The sequence below is a fragment of the Camelus bactrianus genome, chromosome 22 (genome assembly GCF_048773025.1).
Source record: "Camelus bactrianus isolate YW-2024 breed Bactrian camel chromosome 22, ASM4877302v1, whole genome shotgun sequence".
Taxonomy (NCBI): domain Eukaryota; kingdom Metazoa; phylum Chordata; class Mammalia; order Artiodactyla; family Camelidae; genus Camelus; species Camelus bactrianus.
The window spans coordinates 5,029,478-5,056,565 of NC_133560.1; the positions used below are offsets into that span (position 1 = coordinate 5,029,478).

At 59.0% G+C, this 27,088-nt stretch overlaps 1 protein-coding gene and 1 pseudogene across 5 annotated transcripts in view; both read right to left on the reverse strand.

The window, feature by feature from the left end:
- LOC141574630 (adhesion G protein-coupled receptor B1-like) overlaps positions 1-24,772 on the reverse strand; it is a 41,005-nt pseudogene extending 16,233 nt beyond the window's left edge.
- Positions 24,773-24,786: 14 nt separating this feature from the next.
- Positions 24,787-27,088, reverse strand: part of LOC141574629 (uncharacterized) — a 110,394-nt gene continuing 108,092 nt past the window's right edge. For 4 of the 5 annotated variants that reach the window (XM_074350090.1, XM_074350091.1, XM_074350087.1 and 1 more), the window contains one exon: positions 24,787-25,332. In XM_074350090.1, the coding sequence (XP_074206191.1) occupies positions 24,933-25,332 (400 nt within the window). In that variant the 3' untranslated portion in view covers positions 24,787-24,932. The remainder of the gene's footprint in view (positions 25,333-27,088) is intronic. The other variant, XR_012501513.1, reaches the window with a different exon arrangement.

The following is a 27,088-nucleotide window of genomic DNA, read 5'->3' on the forward strand; positions in this document are numbered from 1 at the left end:
TTTTTAAGAGCCTCCGCAATGCAACCTGCCCTAGTCATCAGTCGTCACTGTTTCCCTGTGTAGCTCCTTTCCTTCAGCTACGTCACACTCTTCACTGTCCTGAACAAGATACATTCTTGTTGCTAAGTGTAATTCTCAACTCCCCGTGGTCTCTACACGCCCACAAACGAGGTGGCCATTTGGGTTCTACTCTCCCAGAAATGTCACAGAGCTGCCCCGGACCATTCCAGCTCCAACCAGCTGTTCTCTGATAACACACGAGCATGTCACCCACTTACAAGCTGGCTTCTGTGGTGCTTTGCCACGGCAGGAATGATGCCAATATGTTTACACATCATTCAACAAATCCAAATTCCGGTGTTGAATGATTGTATTTTGCCTTAGTTTTATGTTACTTTCAGTGGCTGGCTAAATGTCTACCCCTAAAAATGAAGGAACATGTGCACTTTTCTCAGAGTAGAAACTTTACATACATTGGGAATGACTGCAAATTTTAAAACGAAAGAGGCAGAACACAGCCCACAGGACTTCAGTGGGCGGCAGCAAGACATCAGTTTGACTAAGTTAGTTTGTTAGAGAGCACGTCACAGTGTTCACTGTTCACAAGTCCCAGGACGTACTATCTCTATTTATCATGTAAAAAATTTGGTATTGGTGTGACGTATTTGGGAAGAATTGTATGCGTGTGTGTGAGATTTCTTTTAAATAGCAAGATTCCATAATTAAAGGGACAAAAACATGGCTGGACAATACACCTGTCACTTGTTGAGCCAAGAAAGACATGCAAAAGCCCCTCAAATCTGAAAAGGAGACAGAAAGCACAGTAGGTAAAGAAAAGCTGAAGTTCAGCTAATTTGTCCAATGCAACTCCTACAGGATATTCTTGCCATGGGAAAATAGGTAATATTCACCCTCAGGATACTCAAGAACAATACATCCTTGAAAAAGTCAATTTACTAACTTTATGAAAGATGTTACAAACTGATAAACCGTAAAAGGACCAAACTGTCTCATTTAGACTGAAGTTAAGGCAATTACACTTTCTGATAGTGGTCTTTATCACTGCTCCTAAGATCTGTGCAATCACCCGTCAACCTGCATTAGTGGTCTAATTAAGGTTAAACATTTTCAAAATTGTATTCCAGAAAGAAAGCTATTGATAGGCTATCTTTATGTGAGAAAACTAATTTTCTCCATGGTCATTAATTACTGTGATATACTGAATGGTATATATAAATATAGGTATATATATATATATATATATATATATATATATTCCATTTAATACATGTATTTATATGTTATAAAATATATATTATACATAAGTATATATATGTGTACACACTCAACTTTTTATTCCATAAAAGCAACATGTAAGATTTTGGGGGGATAGATTATGTAGTTGTACAAAAAGCCGTCTTTTTCCAGAAAACATTAGGCGATGTGTCTTTCCTATTTCTCTGTAACTCCCTCTATTCTGGCCAAATGAGCCACTACGGAGTCTAAAGATCTGTAATGAATGGTGACTGTTTTTCACTTTTATGCTTTTCATGCCAACAGCATAACTGGTGCCGGGAAGAAACTGATTTCTGTTCGGCCCTAGACCTAAATGTCAGTATTCATTCAGTTGGCTTAGCCTTTCCAAAGAATAAAACCACTCCTTTGTCACGTGAAAGAAACACTAGCAAACAAAACTGTCACAAGAGAGATATAATTCCCTAAAATGGAAAAAGAAATGACTTTGTGAGAATGGGAGCTTTTCCAAAACGTAAAGGAGTAAGACTAGTTGAGGGGAGGGGGGACAATGGGAGGCGTCGGCACTACCCCCATCCAGCCAGGCCCCGCGGTCAGCCTCCGGTGGGGGGGGGGGGGATAAGCAACCAGGGTGCTCACCACCCACCCCGGCGCCACCCCCTCCACACCTGCTGTTCCCTCGCCTGCTCATTCCTTCAATCAAAGCCACTGAGCTCAGTGGGGTGTAGCGTGACTGCAGTTGGACCTGCCCCAGGGCAGGGGGAGGGCCTGTGCAGGCTGGGGGCAGCTGGCGTCACTCTGGGGAACAAAGGAGTCAACTCAGGGTTCAAGCAGTGACAGGGCAGAGCCTGGGGACTTGGGAACAGACATTTGAGGAGTGAGAGACCATTCTTGCAGCCATCAGGACAAGGCTTCTCACTGCAACGGGCACACGGAAGGCACAGGTCTCCAGGCCAGGTCCCCCAGGCTTTTCCGTGTTGGAGGCACGGACACTGGCAGCGGACGCCGAGGCTTCCTCTGCTGGAACGGCACCTGTGAGCGCTTCAGAGGAGCTGACGCCTCACCTGCCTGTACACCTGGCTGCCTTGGGGAGAGTGGGGAAGGGCAAGGGGGCCAGATTCTGGGGGGATTTGGGAGGGGCAGCCCCAAGCTTGCTGATGGACAAAGCGTCATGCTAACTAAACACTAGCACTTGTCATCTGCCTCTACAAGGACTGGATCACGTTGTCACCTGCCATCTAACTCTGCTTGGATCAAAGTGTGAGCCACTGCAGCCTCTGACCTCCAACACACCTGAAAGGAGTTCAGGAATGAGGCGCTCTGCTCTGGGAAAACTGGTGGACCAGGCCTTCAGACAGTTAGATATTTTCAGGAGATATTAGGAGCCCAAATTCTTGTGTCTCCTCCAATCTGGAAAAACACTGAATTCATCAGCGGTGACAACCGCTCCCCCTGACCTGCAACTAGCCTCTGCCTAGGTGTGTGCTTGACCGCGCACACAACCTCCTCTTCACTGAAACCACATGTAACACTGAGCTCTCCCCTGCCTCCTCAGAACAGCTTCTCACAGCTCTCTGGGACGCTGTCTCCTGGGCTCTAGTCCTCTTTTTGCCCCCGATAAAACTTAGCCCAAAACTCTCACGTTGTGTGGTTTTATTTTAGTCGACATCCCCTAAACAGACTCAGCAGTGGGGCCCTGGGGCTCCCCAGGCTTATGGCACCCAGCCCAGGAGACCCCAGGGGAAGGTGAGGTGGGGAACTGGGTGCCCCCGGGAAGGTGCCCCCTCATCAGGCAGGATTGGCCCCCCGTAAAGGTGGAGGGTCAGCAATGTGGGCGGGGTGAGTTCAGTGGAAATGGGAGCAGAGGATGTGCAGACTCCTTCGAGGTCTGCTGCCCCTGCTTTCCGAGGCCCCTCACTCCCTGCCAACCCCCTGCCCTACCCGCTTGATACCACAGTCCTGACTCCCAGCCCCGTTACCTCTCACACAATCACAGCACCCTGAGTCTGGTCTGCCCCGCACCTGCCACTAGCTCACCCACCCAACAAATGGTGCCTGGGATCCTTCACGGAGGCCACTGGGACAAGGACAACTGAGTAACACACATTTCCAAACCATGTAAGAGCTGGGGCTGACAGACGCTGGGCACAGGGCCGGGGAGCAGGTCCTTGCAGAGGGGTGACCTGCAGGTGGTAGGACAGGCCCCGGGAGTGCGATGGCAAAGGTTATGTGTCAGGAGACGCTGAGCTGCAAGCCACACAGGGCCGGCACCGCCACTCCTGGGAACACCCCTCCTGGCCACACTGCTGTCACATTCGACCTAGTCCCCTGCTATCAGGCCACAGTCCACCCTATGCTTAGGGGACATTCAGCTCCGAGTCCTTAGGGAGGCAAGTGCCTGCACGTGGCTGACATCATCCTGGGCGTTAGCAGCTGTGAAGGGAGCAGGTGGGGGCAGCAGTGATGACTTCTCACAGGTGCCCCTTCCCCACTCGCACTAAGGCACGTCCCAGACACGAACACTGCTCCCCGCCCAGCAGTGGAGAAGGCGCCGTCCTCCCCCGACCTTCACTCTCATTTAGATGTTTGTATGGCCGACCCCAGCAAGGACCGCTCCTGGCCCGGGCCCAGGGCAGCACAGAAGTGACCTTGCACTTGCACCTGTTGACCACGTCCCAGGCTCGGGGTGGATGCCCTGGGTTTCCATCCTGCCTGCACCTAACTGCAGGACACCACCCTTCCCCCTATGGGCTGTGGTCCCCACAAATGGGGGTCCCCAGGAGCTCTGGTCCCCTAGGGTTGTGGCATCCCTGCCCTCTGAGGGGCTGGGTCTGCACCGCTGTCTCCCGTGGTCCCGCAGCCTGCAGCCCTGGCCCCTCCAGAGAACCAGCTGTTCGGGCTGGCAGCCAGGAGGCGGGCAGCTGCTGGACTCACTCAAAACTTGCAGGATGGCAACGCAGGCTCTCTGGCCTCGGCCTCTCCCCCATCAAGTGTCCCCTGGCTCCGCAGTCTCTGGTGGCGACAATCAAGGGAGCATGCACGGGCTCCTGACCTCCAGCAGAGGGACAGGAAGCTTCTCCTTGCCACTTTCCCCATCTCTGTATTACCAGCTTCCCATGCATTTTATCATTTAATCTTAGAAATAATCCACAGCTCAGCTCTGTAAAGAAAACTGAGGCTCAGAGAGGTGGGAGGATTGCCGGACGCCACACAGCAAGACAGTAGGAGGGCCAGGATTCCAGTTTTTATTTGTCTCACCATCTCACATCCCCTCCACATCGCCAAAGCCTACAACATTTGAGCAGTGAAATCAGGACTGGGAATCACAGACCTGAAACGAACCCTCAAGGATGGTCTAACACCCAGACCAGATGGAGGGGGCCCTCCCTAAGGCCCATTCAACACGAGGGCGAAGCCCGATCAACGGAGGTCTCCCAGGCCATTTGCAGAGCTTTTCAGGCTGCCCTGGGCATCAGCCAAGGACTGGCCCCAAGCAGGACATGTGGGTTGTGGTCTCTGACTGGAGGACCCTCACTTGCATCTTAGGCACACCCTGACCTGGCAAACGTCAGGGGATCCTTGGCCCTCCTTCTTTCAGTTACACCTCTAGGACACATCCTCATATACCCGCAACATCTGGAAGTTCTTCCCCATGTCTGACTGAAATCCTTCCTGCTGCAGAGGACACCTATTACCATCTCTGCAACACAAGCAGGTCCTTCCTTCCTCGAGCACACAGTGACCGCTCCCACATGTGGGAGACCATTTGCTGCCTCTTGTCTGAACTTCAGAAACTTGGAATACCTGGGTCACGGATCCAGGCCCCCACTCCTGGGCTCAAACCTGAGGAATCTAGGTCAGTGACATCTGCTCCTCCCCACTCCCCAGGTCCAGGGTGACAGAAGGAGCTGGGGCAGGGGCCCCTCCCAGCACCAGGAGCTTGGAGCTCCTCCCTGCCTGAGGTGAAGGGGGGTTGTAGGGGGCCCCAGGCCCCTCAAATCAGAGCTCCCAGAGAAGAGGCTGTGCCTCCCTCATCAGACCAGGGTCTCCAGGAAGGCCCAGCCACTGCCCACTCCTCTGCAGGCCACCAGGTCCTCACTACAGGCTCCTCCCACCCCACTCTGGCCAAAGCCCCCATGTCACCAAACCCCAGGGACAACCACCTGTCCCTTTCGCTCCGCTTCTGAGCTCCTCTTCTGCCCTCAGTCAGCACCCCAGGGCCTGACCCTGAGCTGGGACCTGAGTTTCCTCTGCCGCTCCCCAGCCCTCGGATCCCTTGGTCAGTCAAGAATACAGCCAGCAACCTCCTTCCACCCCCACGCCACCCTCATCCACCCACCTCACTCCCTGGACAGCCGGCCTCCCGATCCCACATCCCCCCGATGCCAAGTTGTCCTCCACAGCGTGTTAGGCCAGTCACTGCCATGGTAAGCTGCCCCTCCGGTGGCTGTTCAAGGCCTGCACACCCGCCAGCTGCATACCACCTGCGGGTCCTCCCACCACGTGATGGCCCTATTTTCCTGCTGGCATCATCCTCTGGGAGGGCAGTAACAGAATCTGGCTTGCTCACCACGCTGCCTGCACCCCAGTAGGGGCAGAGTGCCCAGCTAAGACTTGCTATGCAGGGACAAGTGAGGCCCTATGGCCGGGCAGCATGGCCCTTCTCTGCCCCTGCAACCTGGCGGCAACCTCCAGGACCCCCCCCCCCAATCATACCCACACGCCCATCAGCAACCAGCCTTCATGTCAAAATGCACTGAGACTCTCACTGCTATTTTCCATTCCATGGCCACCACCCTGGTGGGACCCACTGCCAGCCTCCGCCCTGCCTGCCTCTGCCTGTACCCAGCAGAGTGCCATCATCTGAAACATGACAGGACACATGCTCTGCTCAAAACTTTCCTGCTGCTCCCTCCTCACTCAGAGGAAAGGTCATGCTGCCCTCAGGGACCCCACAGGCCCAAGCAACTGGCCCAACTTCCCTGACCCTCCCCACTTCCCCCCTTGAGTACACCCATCCAGCCACACTCAGACAGGGAACCCCAGCTCCCTGCAACCCCGCCCTCGGAGACCTGCCTCACTCCGACTTCAGCCCCTATGCGGGGCCACAGCCTTATCCTGGTGTCTCCTCAGGTGGTCACTAAGAGAAAGCAGCCTGGCTCCTGTCACCAGCTACCAGAGGGCAGTAGCCTGGCCCCTACCCAGCTCAGAACGCCCCCCCAGGGGACCTCTCCTGGGGCCCCGGTGTGTCAGAGCCTGGGAGGAGGCTCAGCCTGCAGCCCCCCTGCCGTCCTGCTCCCTGCAAAGCTCCCTGCTGGTCCAGCCCAGCCCCATGAGGGGGAGCTGGACAGCCGAGGCTACTGCGGGCCACTCAGGGCTGAGCTGCCTCCCCTGTGAAGTAGGCACACATCTTCACCCCGCGTGCTGTTCAGGGAGACAACAGGGATACAGGGCTCAGCACAGGGCCCGGCACGCTCATGGGAGATCAGGCGACAGTAACACAGACTGTGCGTGGAGAGTGCAGCCTATCTGCCCGCCCACTGAGCCTGGGCCTTCTCGGCATTCAGGATGTCTCGCGCAGGCCCGCAAAGCAGGTGTTACTACAGGACTGTGGGCATCAGGGTCCCCCCGGGGTTTGATGGGCTAATTCACACTGGAGTGGGAAGGACTCATATCTGTCCTCCCACACAGCACAAAGAAGCCAGGATGGGCGCAGCTAGCCCCAGGGACGGAACAGGGAGTGGGCAAGGTGTCTCTATAGACAGGGGCTTCTAGGAGCCCCTCTAAACGCCTCAGCTGGGCCTTTGGGCTCCCGAAACCACCCATGCCAGGTACAAGTGCTGCTAAATCACGCTTCACACGTCCAGAGTGCCAACCTCCCACCTCTGCCTATCGACTTCCAAGCCACAGACCAAGGCTTCTGCTGCGTTGCCTCCTCCAGGGAACCCACCTGGATGAGCCGTGAGTTCCTGAGCAGTGCACCTGGCTCCTCCAACAGGTCCTGCCCGGCTGCTGGGCTGGGGCTCCCTGCCTGGGGCCCACCTCCCGCAGCAGCAGGAGCTCATCAGGGCTCTCAAGTCCCCCCGCAGTCCTGGCGGCCCTGCCCACACACACCAGCTGGGATGGAGCTGCTCGGGGCTCAGAACACAGGTGCCCTCTCCTGACTCCAGGTCTTTATCTTGGCCGTTCCCTCTGACCGTATCCCCTCCTGTCCCCTGGCTGACTCAGCTTCATCCTTCAGGGCTCTCCTGAGGCCCTGCCATCTCCTGGCAGCCTCCTCAACCTCCCACTTTGTGCCCAGCTCCCATCTGACCACTAGCCTGTGAGAACCCCCGTCCGCGGGCAGACCAATGTCTGCTTCCCCAGATCAGTGCCATGTCCTCTCTGTTGGACGGTCTAGGGGCAATGCTTGCGACCCGAGAGGATCCTGGGGGGTGGAGAGGTGACTGACTTCGGTCTTGCTAAGTAAGCTGCTGGGTGAAAGCCATGCACCCTCAGGCGCGTTCCTGCCCATGGGGGGCAGGCTCTCCAGGCACTGACAATGTCTAAGGCTCACTTAGCAACCACGGGTCTATGACCGATCTCCTGGCTCCCACGTGGTGCCGGCCATGCTCTGAGTCAGAGCTTCCAGCCGCTGGCCTGTCCCAAGGGTGGAAACCTAGCCATCCTCAGGGTCTAGTGGCTCTTCACCTGACCCACCCCACCCACCAGGGCAGGGCCACTGAGCCAAGGCAGCCTGCCAGGCAGAACAGGAACCCAGCAGAAGGGGGGCCCCTAAGCTCCCCAGCCCTCCAAAGTGGTCTGCACTGTGGGTGCCAGGGTCCCACAACCCCAGGGCACCTGCTGACTCTGCCCAGCTCAGAGGCCTGCACCCCTGCCTGAGCCCTTTGTCCCTCACTCAAACCTTCACCTGGTGCACCTCTGGCCCAGCTCTGTCCAGCCTGCCACCTACTCATGCCAGCTGTGGGGCCAGCCCCTCGACACCCACAACCCATCACGCTCCAACCACTGGCGCAGCTGGACCTCAAGCCGATAGGTCACTCACTCAGCAAGTGCATCCCTGGCCGGCCTGCTCAGGCTTCATGCTGGGTGCTGGGCACCTGCATGGGCGCCAGTAGATCCCAAACCTCCTCACCTTCACCAGCCCAGCTCTGTCTCCTCCACCTTCCCAGACTACGTGGCCCCATGAGCGCTCCCCTCTTCCCTCCCACCCAGCCCCCTCACCTACTCCGCCTCATTAATTGCCCCGGGTGTGTCCTGGTTCCCATGAGGAGGGGGGCTTCATATTGTAACAGAGAACAAACCTGCCTCCACATTGGATCTGCTCTTTTAGTTTTAACCACTGGGCCGGGCCCTGTTTTCCACGCTCAGTCTTGCCAGCTCTGCACCTTTTGGGAAACAATGTTGCCTTTAGCCTGAAATAGACAGGAGAGCCTACTCTCAGGGCTCTGACCTCTAAGGATGTCAGCACTTCTGCACTTCTGCAGAGATGGCAAATTGCAAAACAGAATAGCCTTTGCTTTGTTGGAGGTTTACAGGAACACCAGGGCCTGACCCACATGGACAGCTGCAAGAACGAAGCATTCCTACAGCAGGAAGTTTGCAACAACGAACCCCACCCACTCTCTCTCTCTTTTGTTTTTGTAACAGGAGCCTGTATTCTGACTGGAGCAGGATGGTTCTCCAAGACACTGGTCTGCCATCCTCTCGGTCTCCTGCCTTTCCAAATAAAGTCACTATCCCTTACCCCAACAACTCGTCTCCCGATTTACTGGCCTGTTGTGCAGCGAGCAGAACGAGTTTGGACTCGGTAACAATTTCCCCCGAATTGCTGAGGCAACCCCCAACGCCACCTTAACTGTCACCACAGCGTCCACCCTCATGGTCCTCACTGAAACCACCATCAGCACCAGCACCACCACCGTTACCACTGCCAGCACCAGCGCCACCAGTATGATGACCTCATCACCATCACACACCGCCACCATTACCACTCCCAGCGCCCTGCAGCTGCCCTGCGCACCCTCCACCAGTGCAGGCATCCTCCCAGAGCTACCCTGCGCTGTTCCCCAGACTGTCCAGCAGATCCTGTGAGCTCAAGGCTGTCCACACTCGCTGCTTACCCTGTCAGGCCTCACCCCTGACACTCAAGTCACTTGGGAACACCCCACTCATAGAACTGCATGCCCCTACCACTGACACACACGGGGCCCGCAGGGGTCGGAAAACACAGGGACCAGACGCAGCCCTGCAGGAGACTCCTGTGCCCTAAACTCCACCCGGGAATGCTCCCCACCCCCAGATGCCCCCTGCCCCTGCCACAGCAGTGTATCCCTACCCTCACGCACATGTCTGTGATGGTCCCACCACAAAGGACCCCGCCCAGCCCCCTAGACACCAGGGAAACCACTGGCCCAGCAGCCGCCAACAGTACCCTTTAGCCAGCATGGGAGAAGTCGGGCTGGGAACTGGCTGGCTCTGACAGTGAGCTTGGACACCCTTCCTCTTGCCCCCCTTGGCCTGCCTCTTCACTACCCTCTCCAAGGAAACCAGGGACAGGGATGGGGCAAGGCTGTTAAGGGGCCCAGGACATGCACTTGGGTGAGGACCCCAGGGAGGGGGCTAGGCCTGGGTCCTGAGTGTCCCCCAGGACACTCAGGACGCAGGGCTGGGGTCTGCCCAGGCAGGGACAGAGCACAGACTGGCATGATCCATGGGGCCACCCTGGGCCTGTCGATGGCACTACGTGCCACAGTCTCCTAAGCCAGGCCGGCCTAAAGGTGCCTGGAGTGAGTCAGGTTTTGAGATAGGACCCAACAGACTGTGCGGGAAGGTCACACCCTCCACCAGCCAGTCCCAGTGTCTGCTCTGCCAGCTCAGTGAGGGTGCCAAGTGCCCACTAATTAGGGAAACCCCAACCCAACAGAACAGGAGCCACTTAAAGGACTTCTGAGACCTTTTATGGTTGCCGTGCATGTGAACCCAGGAGAACAAGACACGGTGGGTATGAACTCTACCCTTCCTGGAGCCCACGTGGGATTAGCGTCAGGCAGAACACCTCCTGAAACGCTGGCATAGCAGGAGGAGGGCCATGGAGGGTGTCTGCCCCAGGCCTGGCCTGTATGACGTCCCTATGCTGCGCCTCACCTCCACTGTTTTCAAGTGATTGCACAGCAGGTGATTTCGAAGGATCTTGCCAGCTCTCACTTTTGTGCTCTATGTAACTCTGGGTTATTCACTTTTAAAATGGGAACTGCACAACACATGCAGCCGCCATGAGTGAAAGACCCAGCGAGCTGTCCGATCAGAACCACAGGAAGTGAACTCCCTGGATGTGCTCCTGGCCTTCCTTAACCCCGGCACCAGTCCATTCTCCTGGGCCCGTCCTCCACCCACCCACCCAAACATCTGGGAATTCTGCAAACATCCCCTTTCCCTTCCTAATGGCCCTGCTCCCAAGGACCTCACTACCATCGGCCAGCCTGGTGAAGGGGTGTTGGGGGAATGGGGACGTGAGCCCTGTTGGGAGAAGTCACCTCATGTGTACATGTTGAGCCCGTGTGTGCAAGTGTGTGTGTACAACTGGGGGTGAGACAGGCAGGGGTTTTCTGCTGTGGGTGGAAACCTCTGACTCAGATGTTCCAAGACGAGCATGTCACATGACTGACAGTTGCACGGGGCTGGAAGAGGGGGCGGCCCTCCAAGCACATAACACGTGCATAATTACACACGAACGCACACAAGTGACTACAGATGAGACACGGGATCAGGGCTCAATGTGTAACCAGGATCAAGACTCAGAGTGTGACCAGTGACCAGGACTCAATCTGAGTCCGGAATCTAGGCTCCATCAGTGATCAGGGACAGAGTCTATGGATCAAAACATCAAGTACTACTCAGATGACGGTCACATCACTGATGGCGCTCAGCCCCCAGCGGCCCCCCAAACACACAAACTTCTGGAGACACGTGAGAACTTTTCTCACCCAAACACACACAAACACAGGCCCATGACAGCACAGACCCAATCTCTGGACTCACTGGTGGAAGCAGACCTGGGGTCCTGTCCCTGGTCCCCACTTTAGGAAACACTTGATTCCTCTGAGCCCGTTTATGTGAGGAGTGGCTACTTGGGCATGGAAGGAGATTCCGTCCAGCAAAGACCAGAGCAAAGGGGGAAGACTGGGGGAGGGGCAGCGACAGACCCCACCCTCCCCTGCCCAGCCCTGGCCTGGCCTTTGGCCCCAGGCTGTCCAGTTCTGGATCAGATACCGCACTCCTCATCCTGAGCTGGACCACGGTCCTTCCTAAGCCTCGGCTTCCCCCGATGTAACAGACATAGTTAGCCAGGCTCCTAGGGCCGTGCCCAGGACTGAACAGGGAGCTTGTGGGCAAAATGTGTTCTGGGGCACCTTCCCGCTGGCCTCAGAGCCCTGGGCCCAGGCACAGAGACCCTAACAGTGTCATCCACTCAGAGGTGACCTGCGGTGGGCAGTGGGTGGGCCCCCCACACCTGAGGTGGAGGCCATGGCCAGTGCTAAGCACCCCAGGGACCTGGCTGCAGCCCACTCCCCATCACCTCTCTGCCCCCACCTGCAAGCAGGCTGACTCTGGTCCCGAGGATGGGAGGGTGAGGCTCCCAGAGGGTGGTATCTGCCCCAGGTCACACAGCCCTGGGGACTGCGAACTTCACACTCCCTGGGCTGGCCAGACTGCTCACAGCCTGCTGCCCTGGGGGCCAAGGGGCTGGGTCCACATCTCTGGAAAGAAATTTACCACCAAGATCTTGAAACTGTTCAGCGGACTCAATGCCTAGGGAACGATCAGAAATGTGAGCAGAGCTGTCTTAGCGAGGGTGCTGGGCCACTGGGTGAATGGGCACCCCCAGGGCACTGCAGGCAGCCTTCCAACAGCCAGTGGGGAGGGTTTCTGGCCTGTGGGGAGGGGCTTGTGCTGACATCAGGGGCCAGATTAAACGGACCTGCAGTCGCAGTGTAACCTCCCACGATGGCCAGCCTGGGCCCTACAAGCACGTGGGCCCTCTTTCTTCCTTCTTCTTTTTTCAACCTTTTTTGATACTCCACTTTGAACAAAGAGCTTGCACCATGTGCAAAACCCAGAGAAAAGCAGTTGACAGCAACCAAAGCCAGAGAGCCAGTTTCCCAAGGCTATGGGGTCCGCCCCTGCTCTCCCCCAGCCCAGGCCTCTGCCCCAGCCCATCTTCACAACCGCAGACCCAGAGTTGGAACGGGCAGTGGACTCTGCTATATGGCCCTGGACACTCCCACCACAGGGTCTTTGTACTGCCTGTTCCTTCTGCCAAAATGCTTGTCCCCAGACAGCCACGTGCAGTGCTGTCAAGCCTCTGCTCAAGCACCACCCCAGAGAGGCTTCCATGAACCTGCCCTGAAAGGCACCTCACCCCACCTGCCACTCGGTACACTGGCTCCACTTCCTGGCCTGTGCCATGACCTGACAGTTTCACAGGGATCCATACGTTCCCACTTTCCTGTCCCTCCTCACTGGGGATCAAAGGAGGCTGAGGTCTTGAGTGATTACTGACCACCGACAAGGCAGTCCTCCTAGAGCAGTACCTTGTCAGGGGTCAGTAATCACTGAAGACCAGATGGATGGATGGGAGGATATTTGGGTATGCGGATGGGTGGGTGGATGGATTGATGGACTGGGGGGCTGGATGGGTGGATGAGTGAGTGAATGGGTGGACAGGTAGGTGGGTGGATAGCCAAGGGAGAGGATGGATACAAGGTGGGTGGGTGGATACTTGAGCAGGTGGACAGATGGACAGGTGGATGGAGGATGCACGGATGATGGTCACATCCCTCCCGGACAACTTCCATAGTTGCTGACACGCAGCCCTACAAACTGGCCCCACGCCCCTTGCAGCCTCCCCTCCGGCACCCATCCATCCTCCTCTCCGAGGTCGCCTACTTGTCCTGGCCTCACGTTCCTCCTGTACCCTCTAACTTCCACACCTTTCCTCAAAGTGTGTTTCTGCCTAAAGACCTTCCTCCTCTTCTCTGACAGAAAAACACATCCTCCTCTAGGGTCAGCCAGTGTGGGAGCCTCCCTGACCTCCCTGACCTCCCTGACACACCTCCGTCACTGCACCACGCTCAGCAGTAGGGACTTGTCCCACGCACCCCCCGGCCCATAGGCGGGCCTGGGGACCGGTGGAACCAGGGATGAGAGAGGTGGGTGGTGACAACGACATGCAGCTCATACAGACCCACCCCAATGGACACCAAACCTCTAGGGGGGAGGCCCAGCCACCACCAGGCCCATCTGGCACATTGGGACTCGGTCACTAAGTTCTCTCCCACCCTATCACCGCAAAGTCCGACCTTCCTCGCCTCTGGATGCTGCCCCCATTATGGGGCTTTTGCACAAACTCTCCTCTGTTACTACGTAGCCCCCCACCTGTCTCTTAGCTTCCTTGTGTCTGAGAGGACACCTGGTTCTGGGCACCCATGCAGGGCCCTGTAACTCTAAATCGCTGTCTGGTCAGTCCAGCCCGGTGCCCTGTGCCTCTCGTTCCCCCTGCTGCAGCGCCTGGGCTGGTGCTACCGCCTGACAAGGAACTGGCCAAGGGCCCCAGGAGCCCCCCCCATCTGCTTCCCATCTGATCACTCGGGGCCTCACCCTGCTGTGCCAGTCCTTGGCGGTGCTCTTGCAAAGCTACACCACCTCCCGGTAACCTGGCAGGTGTTGGGGGGACCACCACACCCCTCTGGATCCCCAACTGTGGACTTCCCTGGGTGGGGTGGTAATCCAGCTGGGAGGGACCCTGCCGCCTTAGACCCTCACCTGGGCAGGGAGACCGTGCAGGACGGACGGAGTGGAGGAGTCAGCGGCCGCAGAACCTGAAGGCTACGCCCCTCCACTGCTAGGTCGGCCTTCCCACAGGCCCACGGCCCTGAGGACACAAAGCGCAGATGAACTTGCAGGTCAGTTTCAGCCCACAGTCTGGCTGGTGGTGCCCACAGTCTGGTTGGTGGTGCCCTGGGAGGGAGGGGGAGCTTTCAGGCCACCTGCCGGCCCTACGGGCCCCACCCAACCATCACTGCACGGCCCAACCTGTGCCCAGCACTCTGCCTACCCTCTTCTTGCAGAGTAAGAGTTTGAGGGGGAAGAACTGAGACCCAGCGCGGGGAAGGGACTAGCTCAGGCACCCAAGCCCTGCTGTGTGGCCTTGGGCAACTCCTGTCCCCTCTCTGAGCCCGGATGGGGAGCAATAGCTAAAGCCCAGTTCTAGATGCCCTGGTAGCCACTCCAGCGTCTGGATCACCTCGGAGACCGCCTCCCCAAGCCGTCCACACTGAGCCTTTGCCAGCTGCTCCCGGGCTTGGAAGATCGAAGGGTTGGGTGCCATCACTTGCAGGTACCAAGGACTTCCCATGCCAAGAAAGTCCTCTGCAGTCCCCAGTCATGGCCATGGATGGCTTACATCCGCACAGTGTGCCACTGGGGACACAGGGTTATGTCAGAGTACAGAGGGCAGAGGAGGACCCTGGAGAGATGGGCTAGGCTGGGTAGGAGACCCCTGTCCCAGCCTGACCATTATCTGGATGTTTGGGTAGCCGATAGAGACACAGCGGATGTAGGTGGGGGCTCCCAGTAGGCGATTCCCTCCTCGTCCAGCTCACAGCATCACAGGATGAGACCTGGGGAGACGGCGGGTCAGCTCTGTCTCCCGATTCGCAGGTGGGTGCCCACCTCAAGCACAGGCGTCCCACCCATGGCTCCCAGGCACAAGCCCCTCCAGGTGGAACCCTTAGCGCCAGAAGCAGACACTTGCCCGTGGACACATTACAAATGACCCAGCACAAGGGACAGGCCTCCCTAGGTTTCTTTCATTCAGAACATTTCTGAGCAAATGCTTCAGGTCGGGCACTGCACCAGGTCCTGGGACATGGCAAGAGCCACACCTTCAGGGACCCCACCTGCGTGGGGGCAGAGACCTTTCCTATCCAGAGCCCTGGCAAAAACCAATAGCCCGGCAGGTCCTGCTCAGTTCCACCCACGGGGCCAGGGGACCCGATGGCCTGGGTGTGCCGCAGCAGGCACTGGGCAGCCTTGGGGCCGACCGACGTCAGGTGTCGACTGCCTTAAACACGGGCACAGCCTGTGACCCAGAACTTACTCCCAGGGAACCAGGCACAGTTGCACACACACACAGCGATGACCCTAGGCGACTGCCACAACCCTGTCACCCAACAGAAGCCACACGGCAGGATAGGACACCTGCTCCACCGCATGGTGCAGAATCAAAACGAGGGAAAACGTGGTCGTACACGCAGACAAAAGGTCAGACAAGTCACACCATCCCGCGACCAGGGTTTTCTTCACTTTACTTCCATGGATTTGCAATATGCTACCCAGACACGTATTGTTCTGTAAACAAAACACGGCAGGGGGGCTGCAACCATAGCTGGGAACACACAGCCCCCACTAGGGGAGGAGCCCTGGGGGGACAGGGAACCCACAATACCCAAAAAACCACGGGTTTTACAGAAAGTAAATAGAGGCTCAGGGAGGGTCACTTCCTGAATGTTGCAAAGCAAACACAACTCCAAACCTGTGTGCTCTCTTCGAATGTGAGGGGCAAAGGACATCAACGCACTGATGTGCCAAGCCCCTTCTGGGAGCGCTCTCTGCCTTTTCCACACCCCCCATCACTCCACAGGGCTGCACGGGGATGAAGACCACCGCGTCCACAGCCGACTTCCCACTTAGTGGTCCTGCATGCCCACGGCTACTGTGTTAACGTCTCTGTGCCTCAGTTTCCCACGTGTCAATGGGTGGCTCCCTAGGGCACTGCACTAAAGGGCTTCATGCAGGCACTGGCTCCTGGTGAAAGCTCAGGACACGGTGGTCCTGAGCCCCCGTCCCCTCCCACCTGTACAGCCTCGGCTTCAGGGCACGGGCTGCCTGGGCATGGTCTGGCCGTGTTACCTGCGCTGACAGCACCTTGGACCAGAATCTCAAGGACAGGAGTCCCCCACGACACCCAGCCCTCAGTCCTCACCTGTGGCACTGTGAGGACATGGGACTGCGGCCACCTCTCTGACCAGGACCTCCTCCCAGAGCACAGCACCGAAGCTGTCCTCGTCACAGATCTCACAGGGCTCTGCCCAGGGGCCGGGACGTGAGTGGGGGTGGGGACAGGAAGAGCAGGGGATAGCTGGTAGCAGGGCCAGGAAGGCCAAGACCCCTCCAGGAAATCCACCATCACAAGCGGAAGTCATTTCCCAGGAGAGCTGAGCCCCAAGCCCACCCAGTCTCTCAGGATGCCCCTCCCCAGAGTCCAGCTATGGGGTGGGGGGACCCTCACCGGGACACTGCCGGGTGCTGCATTGCTGGTGCTCATCTTGGGGGCGCTGGCTGTGCTCCCAAAGGGCCCCAAGCAGGCATGCTCCCCCTACTGTGTGCCACCACCACATGTGACACGGCATCTGCTCCCTGACGCCCAGAGTGCCACTTCCCATCCACTGTGGGATGCCGCCACGCATAGAGGACAAGGAGGATGCAGGTACTGGAGCCACAGGGATGCAGACACAGGGATGAAAGGGCAGGAAGCCATGAGAAGAAAAATACTGAGACCCAGAGAGTAGAAGCCAAGCCCAGCTTGATACAGGATAAAACAAATGCCTCACACGCACTCGTCCCCTCACCATCACCCCACTGCCCCCGGCATCCCCAGGGACACTGCAAGGTCCCACAATGAGATGCCATGCAGTCTCGCCCCTCCCTTATGGTCCATGCCCACCAGGACGCCACCCACAGGTCCCTCGGCACGGCCCTGACCTGGGCACTGCTGCAGGAAGCAGTCTCGAGTTTCTACCCAGTGGCCCTGGCACTCGGCGCCCCTGTACCAAGGCCCGTTGCACACCCACGTGCACTGCTGCCGGCCCAGGGAGCAGCTGGCGGAGCATGGGCTCCAACTTGTCTTTCAGGGATGACCCCTCCCACACACGGAACTGGGACTCAGCAGCCCGGCGCTCAGGAGGCAAGTGTGGGCCGAGACAGGATTAGTAGTGGGCTGTGATGCAGAGGCTGGGCAGGGAGGGGCAGAGATGCCAGGGAAGTTGGGGTCCGGTGCCCACCCCACTTCCCCCTGGAGGCTTGAGGCCCTCCAACTGTGTCTACAGGCAGCTGGGCCAGGGTCTCCACCGGCTTTGCATCCAGGTCCCCAGTGTGGGGGCTGGAAACAGAGCTGGAGCCCCAGCTAGGTCTAAAGAGTGAATGAATGAGTGAATGAACGAATGAATGAAAGACACCCCCGGCCATCCAGCACTGCCTTACACAACAGGGTGATGGGGTGATGGGGTCAAGCATGGTGCTCGGGCACGCTTTCCTGGGCACAGGTCCTCACGCCCCGCTGCCCTCTCCCCGTGGTCCTCGGTCCAGTTTCCTCTGAGCATCAGTCTCCTCCTCATCCCGCTCCTGCCCCAGCCATGACCTGTGAGCTCTTTCCCCCGCGCCCTCCAGGGACAGCAGGCGTGATCAAGCTGCTGCAGCTGCTGGCGGAGCACCAGGCTGAGCCTCCCCCACACCCAGCAGAGACTGGCTGCTGAGGGCCTCCAGGCCCCTCTGGCCACCCTCCTTTAGCCCTCTCCTAGGTCTTCTCCATCCTGGCCCTGACCCCCCAGCAGTCATGACCTCATGCCCCCAAAGGCCTGAGCCCCTTAGTAGCCCCAGTGCCACCAAGAACACGATGAGGGACAACCTCTAAATACTGGGGAGCCATTGAGGAGTGAGAAATGGAGAGGCCTCACATCTGGGGCCAGCACTCCAGGCTACGCCGATGGGCTCGGGAAGAGGCTGCTTCACCCAGGCTTTCAGTCCAAAGGCCACACTTAAGGTTCCCAGATCACTCCGTCTGCGAGGGACCCTGATGCCACCATCCTATTTACTCTCAAGGTCACCCTGAGGCCCCTGACCTCCCAGCAAAGCAGGGTCGGGGCAAACTCAACAAGGGCACAGAGCCTCACGAAGCACCTACTGTGGGCCAGGCTCAGGCCGGGCCAGGCACCCAGCATGTGCTGACGTGGTACCCATGTACCAGGAACCAAGGAGATGGCACTGCCAAGGCCCAGCTCTGGGACCCACATTAGATCTGGGCCACTACCACACCACCTACTCGGCCAGGGCTGGAGCAGGGGAGCTGAGCTGCCTGACGGCAGGTCACACCTGGCCTGGCAAGAGGGTCTTCAGTGCCACTTGGAGCCCAGCTTCTCTGTGGTTCCGGGGAGCAGACCCCACCTCCAGGGGTGAGACTGAGGACTGTGTAGATCCCAGAGGGTGGGCTCTGGAGCCAAAGGGACAGGGTCACGTGGTGGCCCACCACCCACCGCCATGGGCCCGTCAAGTACATCCCACCCTGGCCTCGCACCCCTCATCTGAGGACGGACTGATGCCTGAAATGGTAGGAGGTGACCGGTGTGGGCACGTTGCTGGGATCAGAGCTGATCCCAGGGAACCCACTTTGATGGCCAGCAGGCTCAGTGTCCAGGCACTCTGTTCTGAGGAGGGCGGCTGGAGAGGTGCAGAATCCCCTCCCAGCAGTCCCCGTGCCTGCGCTGGGAACTGACCATCAAGAGGGGCCTGATGAATGAACTGGAGACTAGGAAAGGACACCCCTAACTTCCCCTATTTGGAAGGTGGGGCTCCTTCTCCCTGCTGAGTTATGTAGCAACTGAGAATTCCACACCCCCCACACCCTCGCAGAAACTTTCCTCTCACAGAGCCCACCCTCCCACGGGCCCCACTTTCCCCTGAACCCAGAGGCAGAGCCCCTCTGCCAAACAAGGGACGGGTAGGAGGGGTGGCTCCAACCTTACTGGGGTGGGCGTGGACTGTGCTTGATCCCTGAGCTCCCAGCTGTGCAGCAGAGGCACAGGGAGGGCCACAGGGCAGGGGCAGGGCTGAGCTCTGCATGGACCCTGACTCTGGGGGCTGGGGGGCTGGGGGGCCGAGGGGCTGGCTCTGAGCCACATCCTGGGTCTGGGCGCAATGCCTTGTGATCCCACAAGGGAGGCCTCTCTGCTCTCATTGTTCAGGTGGAAAGACGCGAGCCTGTCCACGTGAAGAGATGCCGTTTCCCCTATTGAGGAGGGCCCAGTGGGACTGGGCCCCCTAGTCTTCAAAGAAGGTTGCTCCCTCCAAGGTTGGTTCTCTGGGGAGCATCCTGGGCAAGCAGTCCTGACTCCCCCCTGCGCCTGCTCTGTGCTGGTCACCTCAGTACACAGAAGCCTTGAGTCTCAGTCCACCCGGGAACCAAGTGTTCACTTCACGTACAGCAGAGACAACTGAGGCTCAAAAAGGGGTGGTCCAGACAGCCAGGAGGGTCTGCCCTGGAGACGGTGTGGAGGCCCAAGTCTCAGAAGACAGGTGAAGCCAGGGTCTCAAGGATACTGCACAAATAGGAGTTCACTTTGAACTCGGAATGTCGTGGAAGAACCCTGGGGGCCGGGGTGCAGGAGAAGGGGAGCAGACCAGGCCTGAGGGAGGTCGGGGACCCCCAGGACTGCCTCCGTGCGCTCGGGACAGGGCAGGTGAGGGCTCTGAAGGTATGACGGCCGAGGCTACCCAGACATCGGGCCTTCATCACTGCCACTTCGCTCGGGTGACCGCAACAGCTCTGTGACCACGCCCATTTGGCAGATGCAGACAGAGAGGCCAAGTTACCCCCTAGGCTGACAAGGAGAGGAGCTGGGATCAAACCCAGGATCAGATTCCAAGTGCTCCGCTCGCTGGCCCCCAGACTAAGGCTGCCTGCCAAAGCCGACCACAGGGCCCCCTGCTTGGCACTCTAGACCTCAGTGGTTTCCCCTGCTGAGCCATCCCACCCCATCATGCTGAGACAAAGGGACAGAGGCCTGGGGTCCAGGAGACAGGACTGGAAGCAGGGCCAGGGTGGGCACGTCCTGCCCATCCCCCTTTGCTGCCCCAGCCCAGGTGTCAGGTGGAAGCCTGAGTGACGGGGAAACTGGCAGTGGGTGGGAGAGAGAGGATGCCCCTTGGTTCCCATGGCAACTGCTGCAGAGCTCAGTCTTTCAGGATAGACTCAGGTTAGGCCTCAGCTGCAAAAATACCCATTATTTCAGGGCTGGTTACCGTGGTGCCCCAGGTGGTGAGGATGTGGTGGGAGGAGGCGGTGGAGAGGAGGGGTCAGATCAGGAGAGGCCTGGCAGGGGGCCACCGGCTCAGAGCACAGACTACCCCCAAGCCTAGACATGAACCTGGTCACACACTGAGCCTCGATCTTCATCACAGGCTGACTTCTGATCCTGGACACAGGGTGCCTGGCCCCAATAACACGCAAGCCCTGATCCTGGTCACAAACCACCCCCCAACCTTGGCCAGGCTTCCACCACAGAGGGACACTCAACTACTGGTGGCTGCTCCGCATCACGTATGGAGCCCTGATCCAAGAAACAGACTGACCCCTGACCTTGGCCGTGCTCCCATCACGGAGGGACACTTAGCGAGTCGTGGCTTCTATTTCTGTTATCACTTTTATATCTTTAATGAGTGTCCCACTCACAGCCGACACCTGACAAATGTTATCCAGACTAATGCATCCACAATGGGGGACTGTCCATAAGGACTCCTGGGGCCCACAGTGCTGGGCAGAGGCTCTCAGGACCCCCTTTGCTGGGTGGCCACAGAGCTCCTGGGCTGGGTGGGCTATAAGGGGGAAGGAGAGGAGTGGGCAAGGCTGGGGGGTGGGCTGCCCCTCCAGGCCCAGAAGGAAGCAGCCATTCTTCCCTGGCTCAATGACCCCTCTGTCTGGAAGCCTCGTTTATGTCTCATTACTGGATTAACAGAGCCAACTAATGGTGGCCAGGCAGCCTTGCTCACCCAGGAGAGAGGGTACATGGTGAGGGGGCTCCCAGCATCCATCCCACCTTGGCACCCCAGCCTGGAGGCTGTGGCCTCGATGGCCCCTGTGGGCTGGGATGAGGGCCCTGGGAGAGGCCCGCATCCTGCTGGGCCTCCCTGCTCCCTGGGCAGAGCTCTCCCCAGCCCAGTAGGTGGGGCAGCAGAGGCAGTGGGTCAGCCCCAGTCCATTCCTGCCCTGCCCTCGCCCACCAGGCCTGTTGCCCAGGCATTCAGGGTGTGCTCCAGGGCCTCTGAAGTTAGGGCTTGTCCTGGGGCATGGGAGTTCCTCCTCAGCCCCTTGCATGGATGTCCAAATGAGGACCACAGGGGACAGGACGGCTCTCTTAATTCCCCCACCAACTCCCCAGTCCCTCCCACCCCAGCACCCATGGGTCCTGACTTGGCCCATCTGGCCAGGGGTAGGAAAATGCACAAAAGACTACCATAAGAGGGAGAGGGACACGGAACTGAGAGGCCGGGGGAGCGGGAGGCCAGCTGCACAGGTACCGCCAAGCGGGGACAGAGGTGGACGACAGAGGACAGTTGCTCTGGCCCAAGAAACACTTCCCAGCCAGATGCCTGATGTGGCCATGTGGCATTTGGACAGGCCAGGCGAGGGCAGAGCTGAAAACGGCCCACGTGTTGGCCTGGGCCTCCTGCTGACTCCTAGCTGGGCTATGGATGGAGGGACACAGGTGAACCAGCCTCCCCTAACCACTGTGAGAGGCAAAGTTCCCTGGCACAGGCTTGGCCGGCAAAATCTGGGACAAGCACCTGCCTGGCTCAGCTGTGTGTCTTCTGAATGACTGCTGGACCTCTCTGGTCTGCATGCCACCGCACCCTGACACACATGCGTACACACACACTCCCCCTCCCAGTAGAGCACAGTGCAGGAGACACCACAGGCGGCACCACCAGGTGACAAGAGCTGGCTCTGCCCACTGTCTTCCCCCTACAAGCTGTGTTACCCTGGCTGCCGCCTTAACCTCCCTTTGCCTCATTCCACTACGTAGGTATTAATCCAGGGCCTCCTGTGTGCCGGGTTTCATCAGCCAGCAGGGCAAACTCCTCTGCCCTGTTGGGGACTACATCATGGCAGGACAAACAATAAGTAAAAAAGGAATTACCCAGTGTTCACAGGCGACGCCATGTGGGAAGAGAAAGAGACAGGGTGCAGTGAGAGTGCGGCTGGGGCTGCTGCCACTTGAAGCAGCATGGTCAGAGGGTCAGGGCGGCCAGGGCACGACAAGCTGAGGGAGGGGCCCTGTGGGTGTGCCAGCCCCGGGGACAGCCTGTGCAAAGGCCCCGCGCCGGTGGCGCCTCGCTGAGGAAACATCCCCGGGCTGCTGGGAGGAGTAAACTGGTTGACAGGTGGTGCTTCCTGCACAAAGAGACACTCAGACGCGGCTGCTGTCACCACCACCAAGATCTTTACTCCCAAGGTCTCAGAGCATCAAGGCCTTTGGAGTCCGGGGCACGCGCATGGGGGTTTGAGCTGCCTCTGGGCTGGGTGACCGTGTCCTGTCCTGCAGCCAAGCTCCCTGCTTCACATCATGGCAGCCCCAGCCCACTGGCCCTGTGAGCCGTCTTCCCTCAAGGGCCCCAGCCCTGCCACACAGCCTCAACACGCGCTTTGTCACAACTGCTGAAATCGGCCTACACACGCACTCACACACGGTGGATGCGAGTACCTCCCACGCTCACACACATGCACAGAACGCAATGCACACACACACATGCTGACATGCTGGAAGGGGGCAGGCGTGACCACGTGCACACACGTGCACCATGCACTGAACACACGCACACACACCCCTTGTGCACACTCCACCCTGAAGGAAGGAGGAAAGCTGCCCCAGCCAAGGTGGCAGTGACCACCACCTTGCCCAGCCTGAAGATCTGCACTCAGGCCTCCCACCCCAGCGCTGGGGGCCCTGAAACATGGGTGCAAGATCGGGATTTTCTGATGTGTCCTGGATGCCACACCTGCACCCTCTTCCCGGGGGTCTGGCCACCTCTTCCCTCCTCTCCTGATCCTCTCCAGCACCTCGCTGCTTCAACACGTTTCTAATCTGGGGTACTCGGACGGGGGCCGTGAATAGAAACAGGTCCAGGATAACCAGCCTCCTCTCTAACCCCACTTAGGCTATTCTGTGCCTCTACAGGTGCTATTCTGTGGCATCCATGACTGCCACTGGCTCAGGACCACATCACCTGCTCCCGTGATGACCTGCTGGCAGGAAAGCCCAGCCCAGACTGGTCCCTGCTGCCCTCCCTGCCCTGGCTAAGGCCCCAGCCTCTCGCAACATCCTGGGCTTTCTGCAAAGGGGGGCTCCCCTCCAAGTGTCTGCAGGTCTTCCTACCTGTCCTGCTGCCATGGAGGCCCAACCGGGGTCCCAGTCCACTGATCATGCCCTCCTGCACAGGTGCCCCGCTCACCAAGAAAACCAAACTGCTAAGAAGGTGGACTGTGCCCCAGCCCCTCCTTGCTGGGTGCCCTCCTGCACAGGTGCCCCGCTCACCAAGAAAACCAAACTGCTAAGAAGGTGGACTGTGCCCCAGCCCCTCCTTGCTGGGACCCGCCCAGCACACTGGGACACCCGCCTTTCCCTCTGACAGCCACAAGGCTTGCCTGCACCTCTTCCAGAATCTTAAAAACAGGTCCCTGACCAAATCAGCCCAACTCCACATGACACGCAGTCCCGACACCAGGGACCCCCTCACCCCACACCTGACACCTGCTTCTTGTGTTTGGGTGTTAGTGCCTCCTCCCTCCCCCGACCCGGAAGGCAGCACCAGGACACAAGGGACTTTCCTTGTGCCTCTTCACTGCCCCTCATCCCTGGAGCAGAACACCTCCCAGGAGCTGGGGAACTACCTGTAGGATGAGGAGTTGTGCAGCCACAACACATGCAACCCCCAAACTGCATCTCCTGACCACACATCCCAACAGCCCACTCTCCTCATTTTGCCCCCATGTCCCAGGAGGCCCCTGCAGACCCTGGCCACAGGCCACAGCAGCCTGCTGGCCCGTCAGAATCGTCCTACCTGCAGAAGAGGAGGGGCCTTCCCCCAGCCGGAAATGAAAAGATCCCTCATCCTGGGAGAAACCAGACCCATCCTGCCCTGAACACTCAGCAAGCACCTCCCAGTGTGCTGCACCATGCCCAGCCCTGGGGCCACAGGCAGGCACCCCAGGCAGGTCCCTATTCTCACAGTGCAACCGGCTTCCCCGAGGGAGCCCTCAGGGATGGGTGGCCAGGGCAGGCCTGAAGAGACCCTCTCCCCACTGCCCTCTGCCCAGGGGGCTGCCCCTTGGGCCTGTGCCCAACGGTCACTCACCTGGAGCGCATCCCCGCCCCGGTCCTCGGTCAGGCTGGTGAGGCAGTTCTCAGGGCCGCCAGCGACATCACTGGGGTTGTGGTTACCCATGACCAGGTGCTCCACGGAGAAGTTGTCACTGAGGTGGGAGGGCCTCACCCTGGGGCCTGGTGTCATTGTCCGGTGGCAGCTGTCTCTCGATCTGCTGGAACTGCCTGCTGGCCTGCAGGAAGGCTAGGGGACGTGACGAATTGCACAACTTCAGCACCTCATCACAGCTCTCCAGGCCCAAGTAGCTGGGTGTGGACTCCAGGAAGGATTCCAACTGGTAGACGCAGACATGGGCGGGCCTGCTGCAGGTGGGCACCTTGGCCACCTTCATGCAGAGCTTGTAGCGGCACGGGCCCACGTTGCACAGAGTCCAGGAGGAGCGCAAGGCGTTGGCGGAGAACTCAGAGGCTGCCGAGAAGTACCCGAAGAACTTGCCCTGCACCAGCATGGGGCACGGCCCACCAAAGGACGCACATCCATCTCCGAAGCCACACTTGGCTGGGGCCCAAGCAGCAGCAGCAGCAGCAGCAGCAGCGGATGGAAAACCCATAGTGCGCCCGGGGCAGCGGCCTGGCCCCTCGTCCTAGCTGGTGGGGCCGCCAGAGTTCCACGGGCTGAGCAGGCAGGCGTGGGCCAGGCCTTGACATGCCAGGGTCCGGTGGTGAGTAGGGCCAGGCTGGGCTCGGGCCAGGTTGCAGAGCGCTGAGCGGAGGCAGGAAGAGAGGGCTTCGGGTGACCAAGGAGCAGCAGTGGCTCCTAACATCCGGGGCCTGGATGCCAGCCTGGGGCTGCCAGCAGCACCTGGAAGAGGAAGCAGAAGAGGGGACTGTGAACCCCGTGGGGAGGTTGGGACTCGAGTATGCTGAGGGCAGTGCTACCCCGAGCTTGGGGCCCTGACACAGGCCCTGGGCCCTGCTCTCGTGCACTTGCACTATGCACCTGTCACCTGCCAATGTGTTCACCTGCAGGGGCGGGAGGGGCAGGAAGTCAGCTGCCCGGGCATGTCCTTTCCCACCTAGGCCTGGGTGACAGTAGTGGGCAGCCCAGGCCAGGGCCACAGGCCACATGGGCCTCGGATGTGCTCATCTGGATGGACAGACTGGCATGGCCCCTCTGCTCTGGGCCTGCCTGCAAGCCCCGTGGTGACCATGGGGGTCACTCCCATTCTGGGCCTCTGTGGCCTCTCTGACCTCACCCCTCCCCAACCCCATCTTTCAGGGAAGGATCTGTAAACCCAGCCAGAGGGGATGCAGCACAGGGGAGCAGAGGAGAAAGCTCATTCCAGCCATCCCACAGCCTCCCTGCAGCCCCGCTAACTGACCCTCAGCCCATGTGGGTGCAAACTCCCCTCCCATCTCTGCCTACTCACATAAAAAAATGACCTATTCTTTGGGGGATGAAGGTAGCGTCAGACCCCGGTCTCTGGCTGTGACATCCAACTGCCTCCTCTTGGCGCCCCCCTACCCTGCTCCCTGTCACAGGGCCACACAGGTGCCCACATCAGCCTCCCGTCTACACTCATGCCAGAAAGCTCCCTTCCTCCTTTATCCCCCACCCAGATTCTCCTGCAGCCACTGGGTCCAGGCTTCTGCCTGGACTGACTCCTGCATCCTGCCTTGGTCAGGTCGGCAAGGTTGCCCTTCCGCCATTTCATGGTGAGGAAACGGAGGCTCAGGCGAAGTCACAGTAAGGAAGGTGGAGTACCCACACCAAACCCCAAAGATTGACCCAAAACTCGTGACCCTGGGGTCACCTGCCCTGCTCCAGGAGAGGGTGCCGGCTGTGTGACACCCACTCACACCCAGGGCAGGGGGGCAGCTCCTGGTCCAGGTGAGCGGGGACGCAGCCCAGCTGTCCTGGCCTCAGGAAGCCAGCACCGCCTTTTCTGGACTTGTTCCCACGTGAATCCTGTGAAGTTCCTTCTGCCTCCAAGCCTCAGTTTTCCTACCCTTCCCAAAGCCCCTGGCCGTCCATTACCCCACACAGCAGTGAGGCCAGTAGGCGGAGGAGGGACACTGCAGTCTGTGCCCCAGAACTGGCCCGGCCTCCTAGTGTTGGCACCGCTGCGCTCTGGACCATGCACACACTGGCCTCCTGCCCACAGGGACTCCTTGCTTCTTGCTGCCTGGGCCTAGCTGGCCAGCGACATAAGGTCGGTCACTGCTCTGCAGTCCCCTCCTGGCGTCCATCCTAACAGGTCTGTAGGCACGACAAGAGCTGGGTGTGGCCGGCCTCCGGCTCTGGGCCAACCACCAACCAGGCCAGGACAGCTGGACTTGGGCTGCCCCTCTCATGGCTCCATGGACTCGGGCCCGTCCCTCACCTCCCAGCCTCAGTGCCCCCATCTGTAAGGTGGGAGTTAGGCTTCATGCACTCAACATAAGCGTAAGAGCTATACCTGCTGGCTTACCCAGAGATGGGGCAGGAGGGGACCCCAGGGGGAGAAAGGCTGGTTGGGGATGATGGGTCACCGGGGGCGGCCCTGTGGGGGCTCTTCAGTGGCAAATGTTCATGTTCTCTGAAGAGGCAACTTGCAAATTCCTCATGCTGCCCCTCT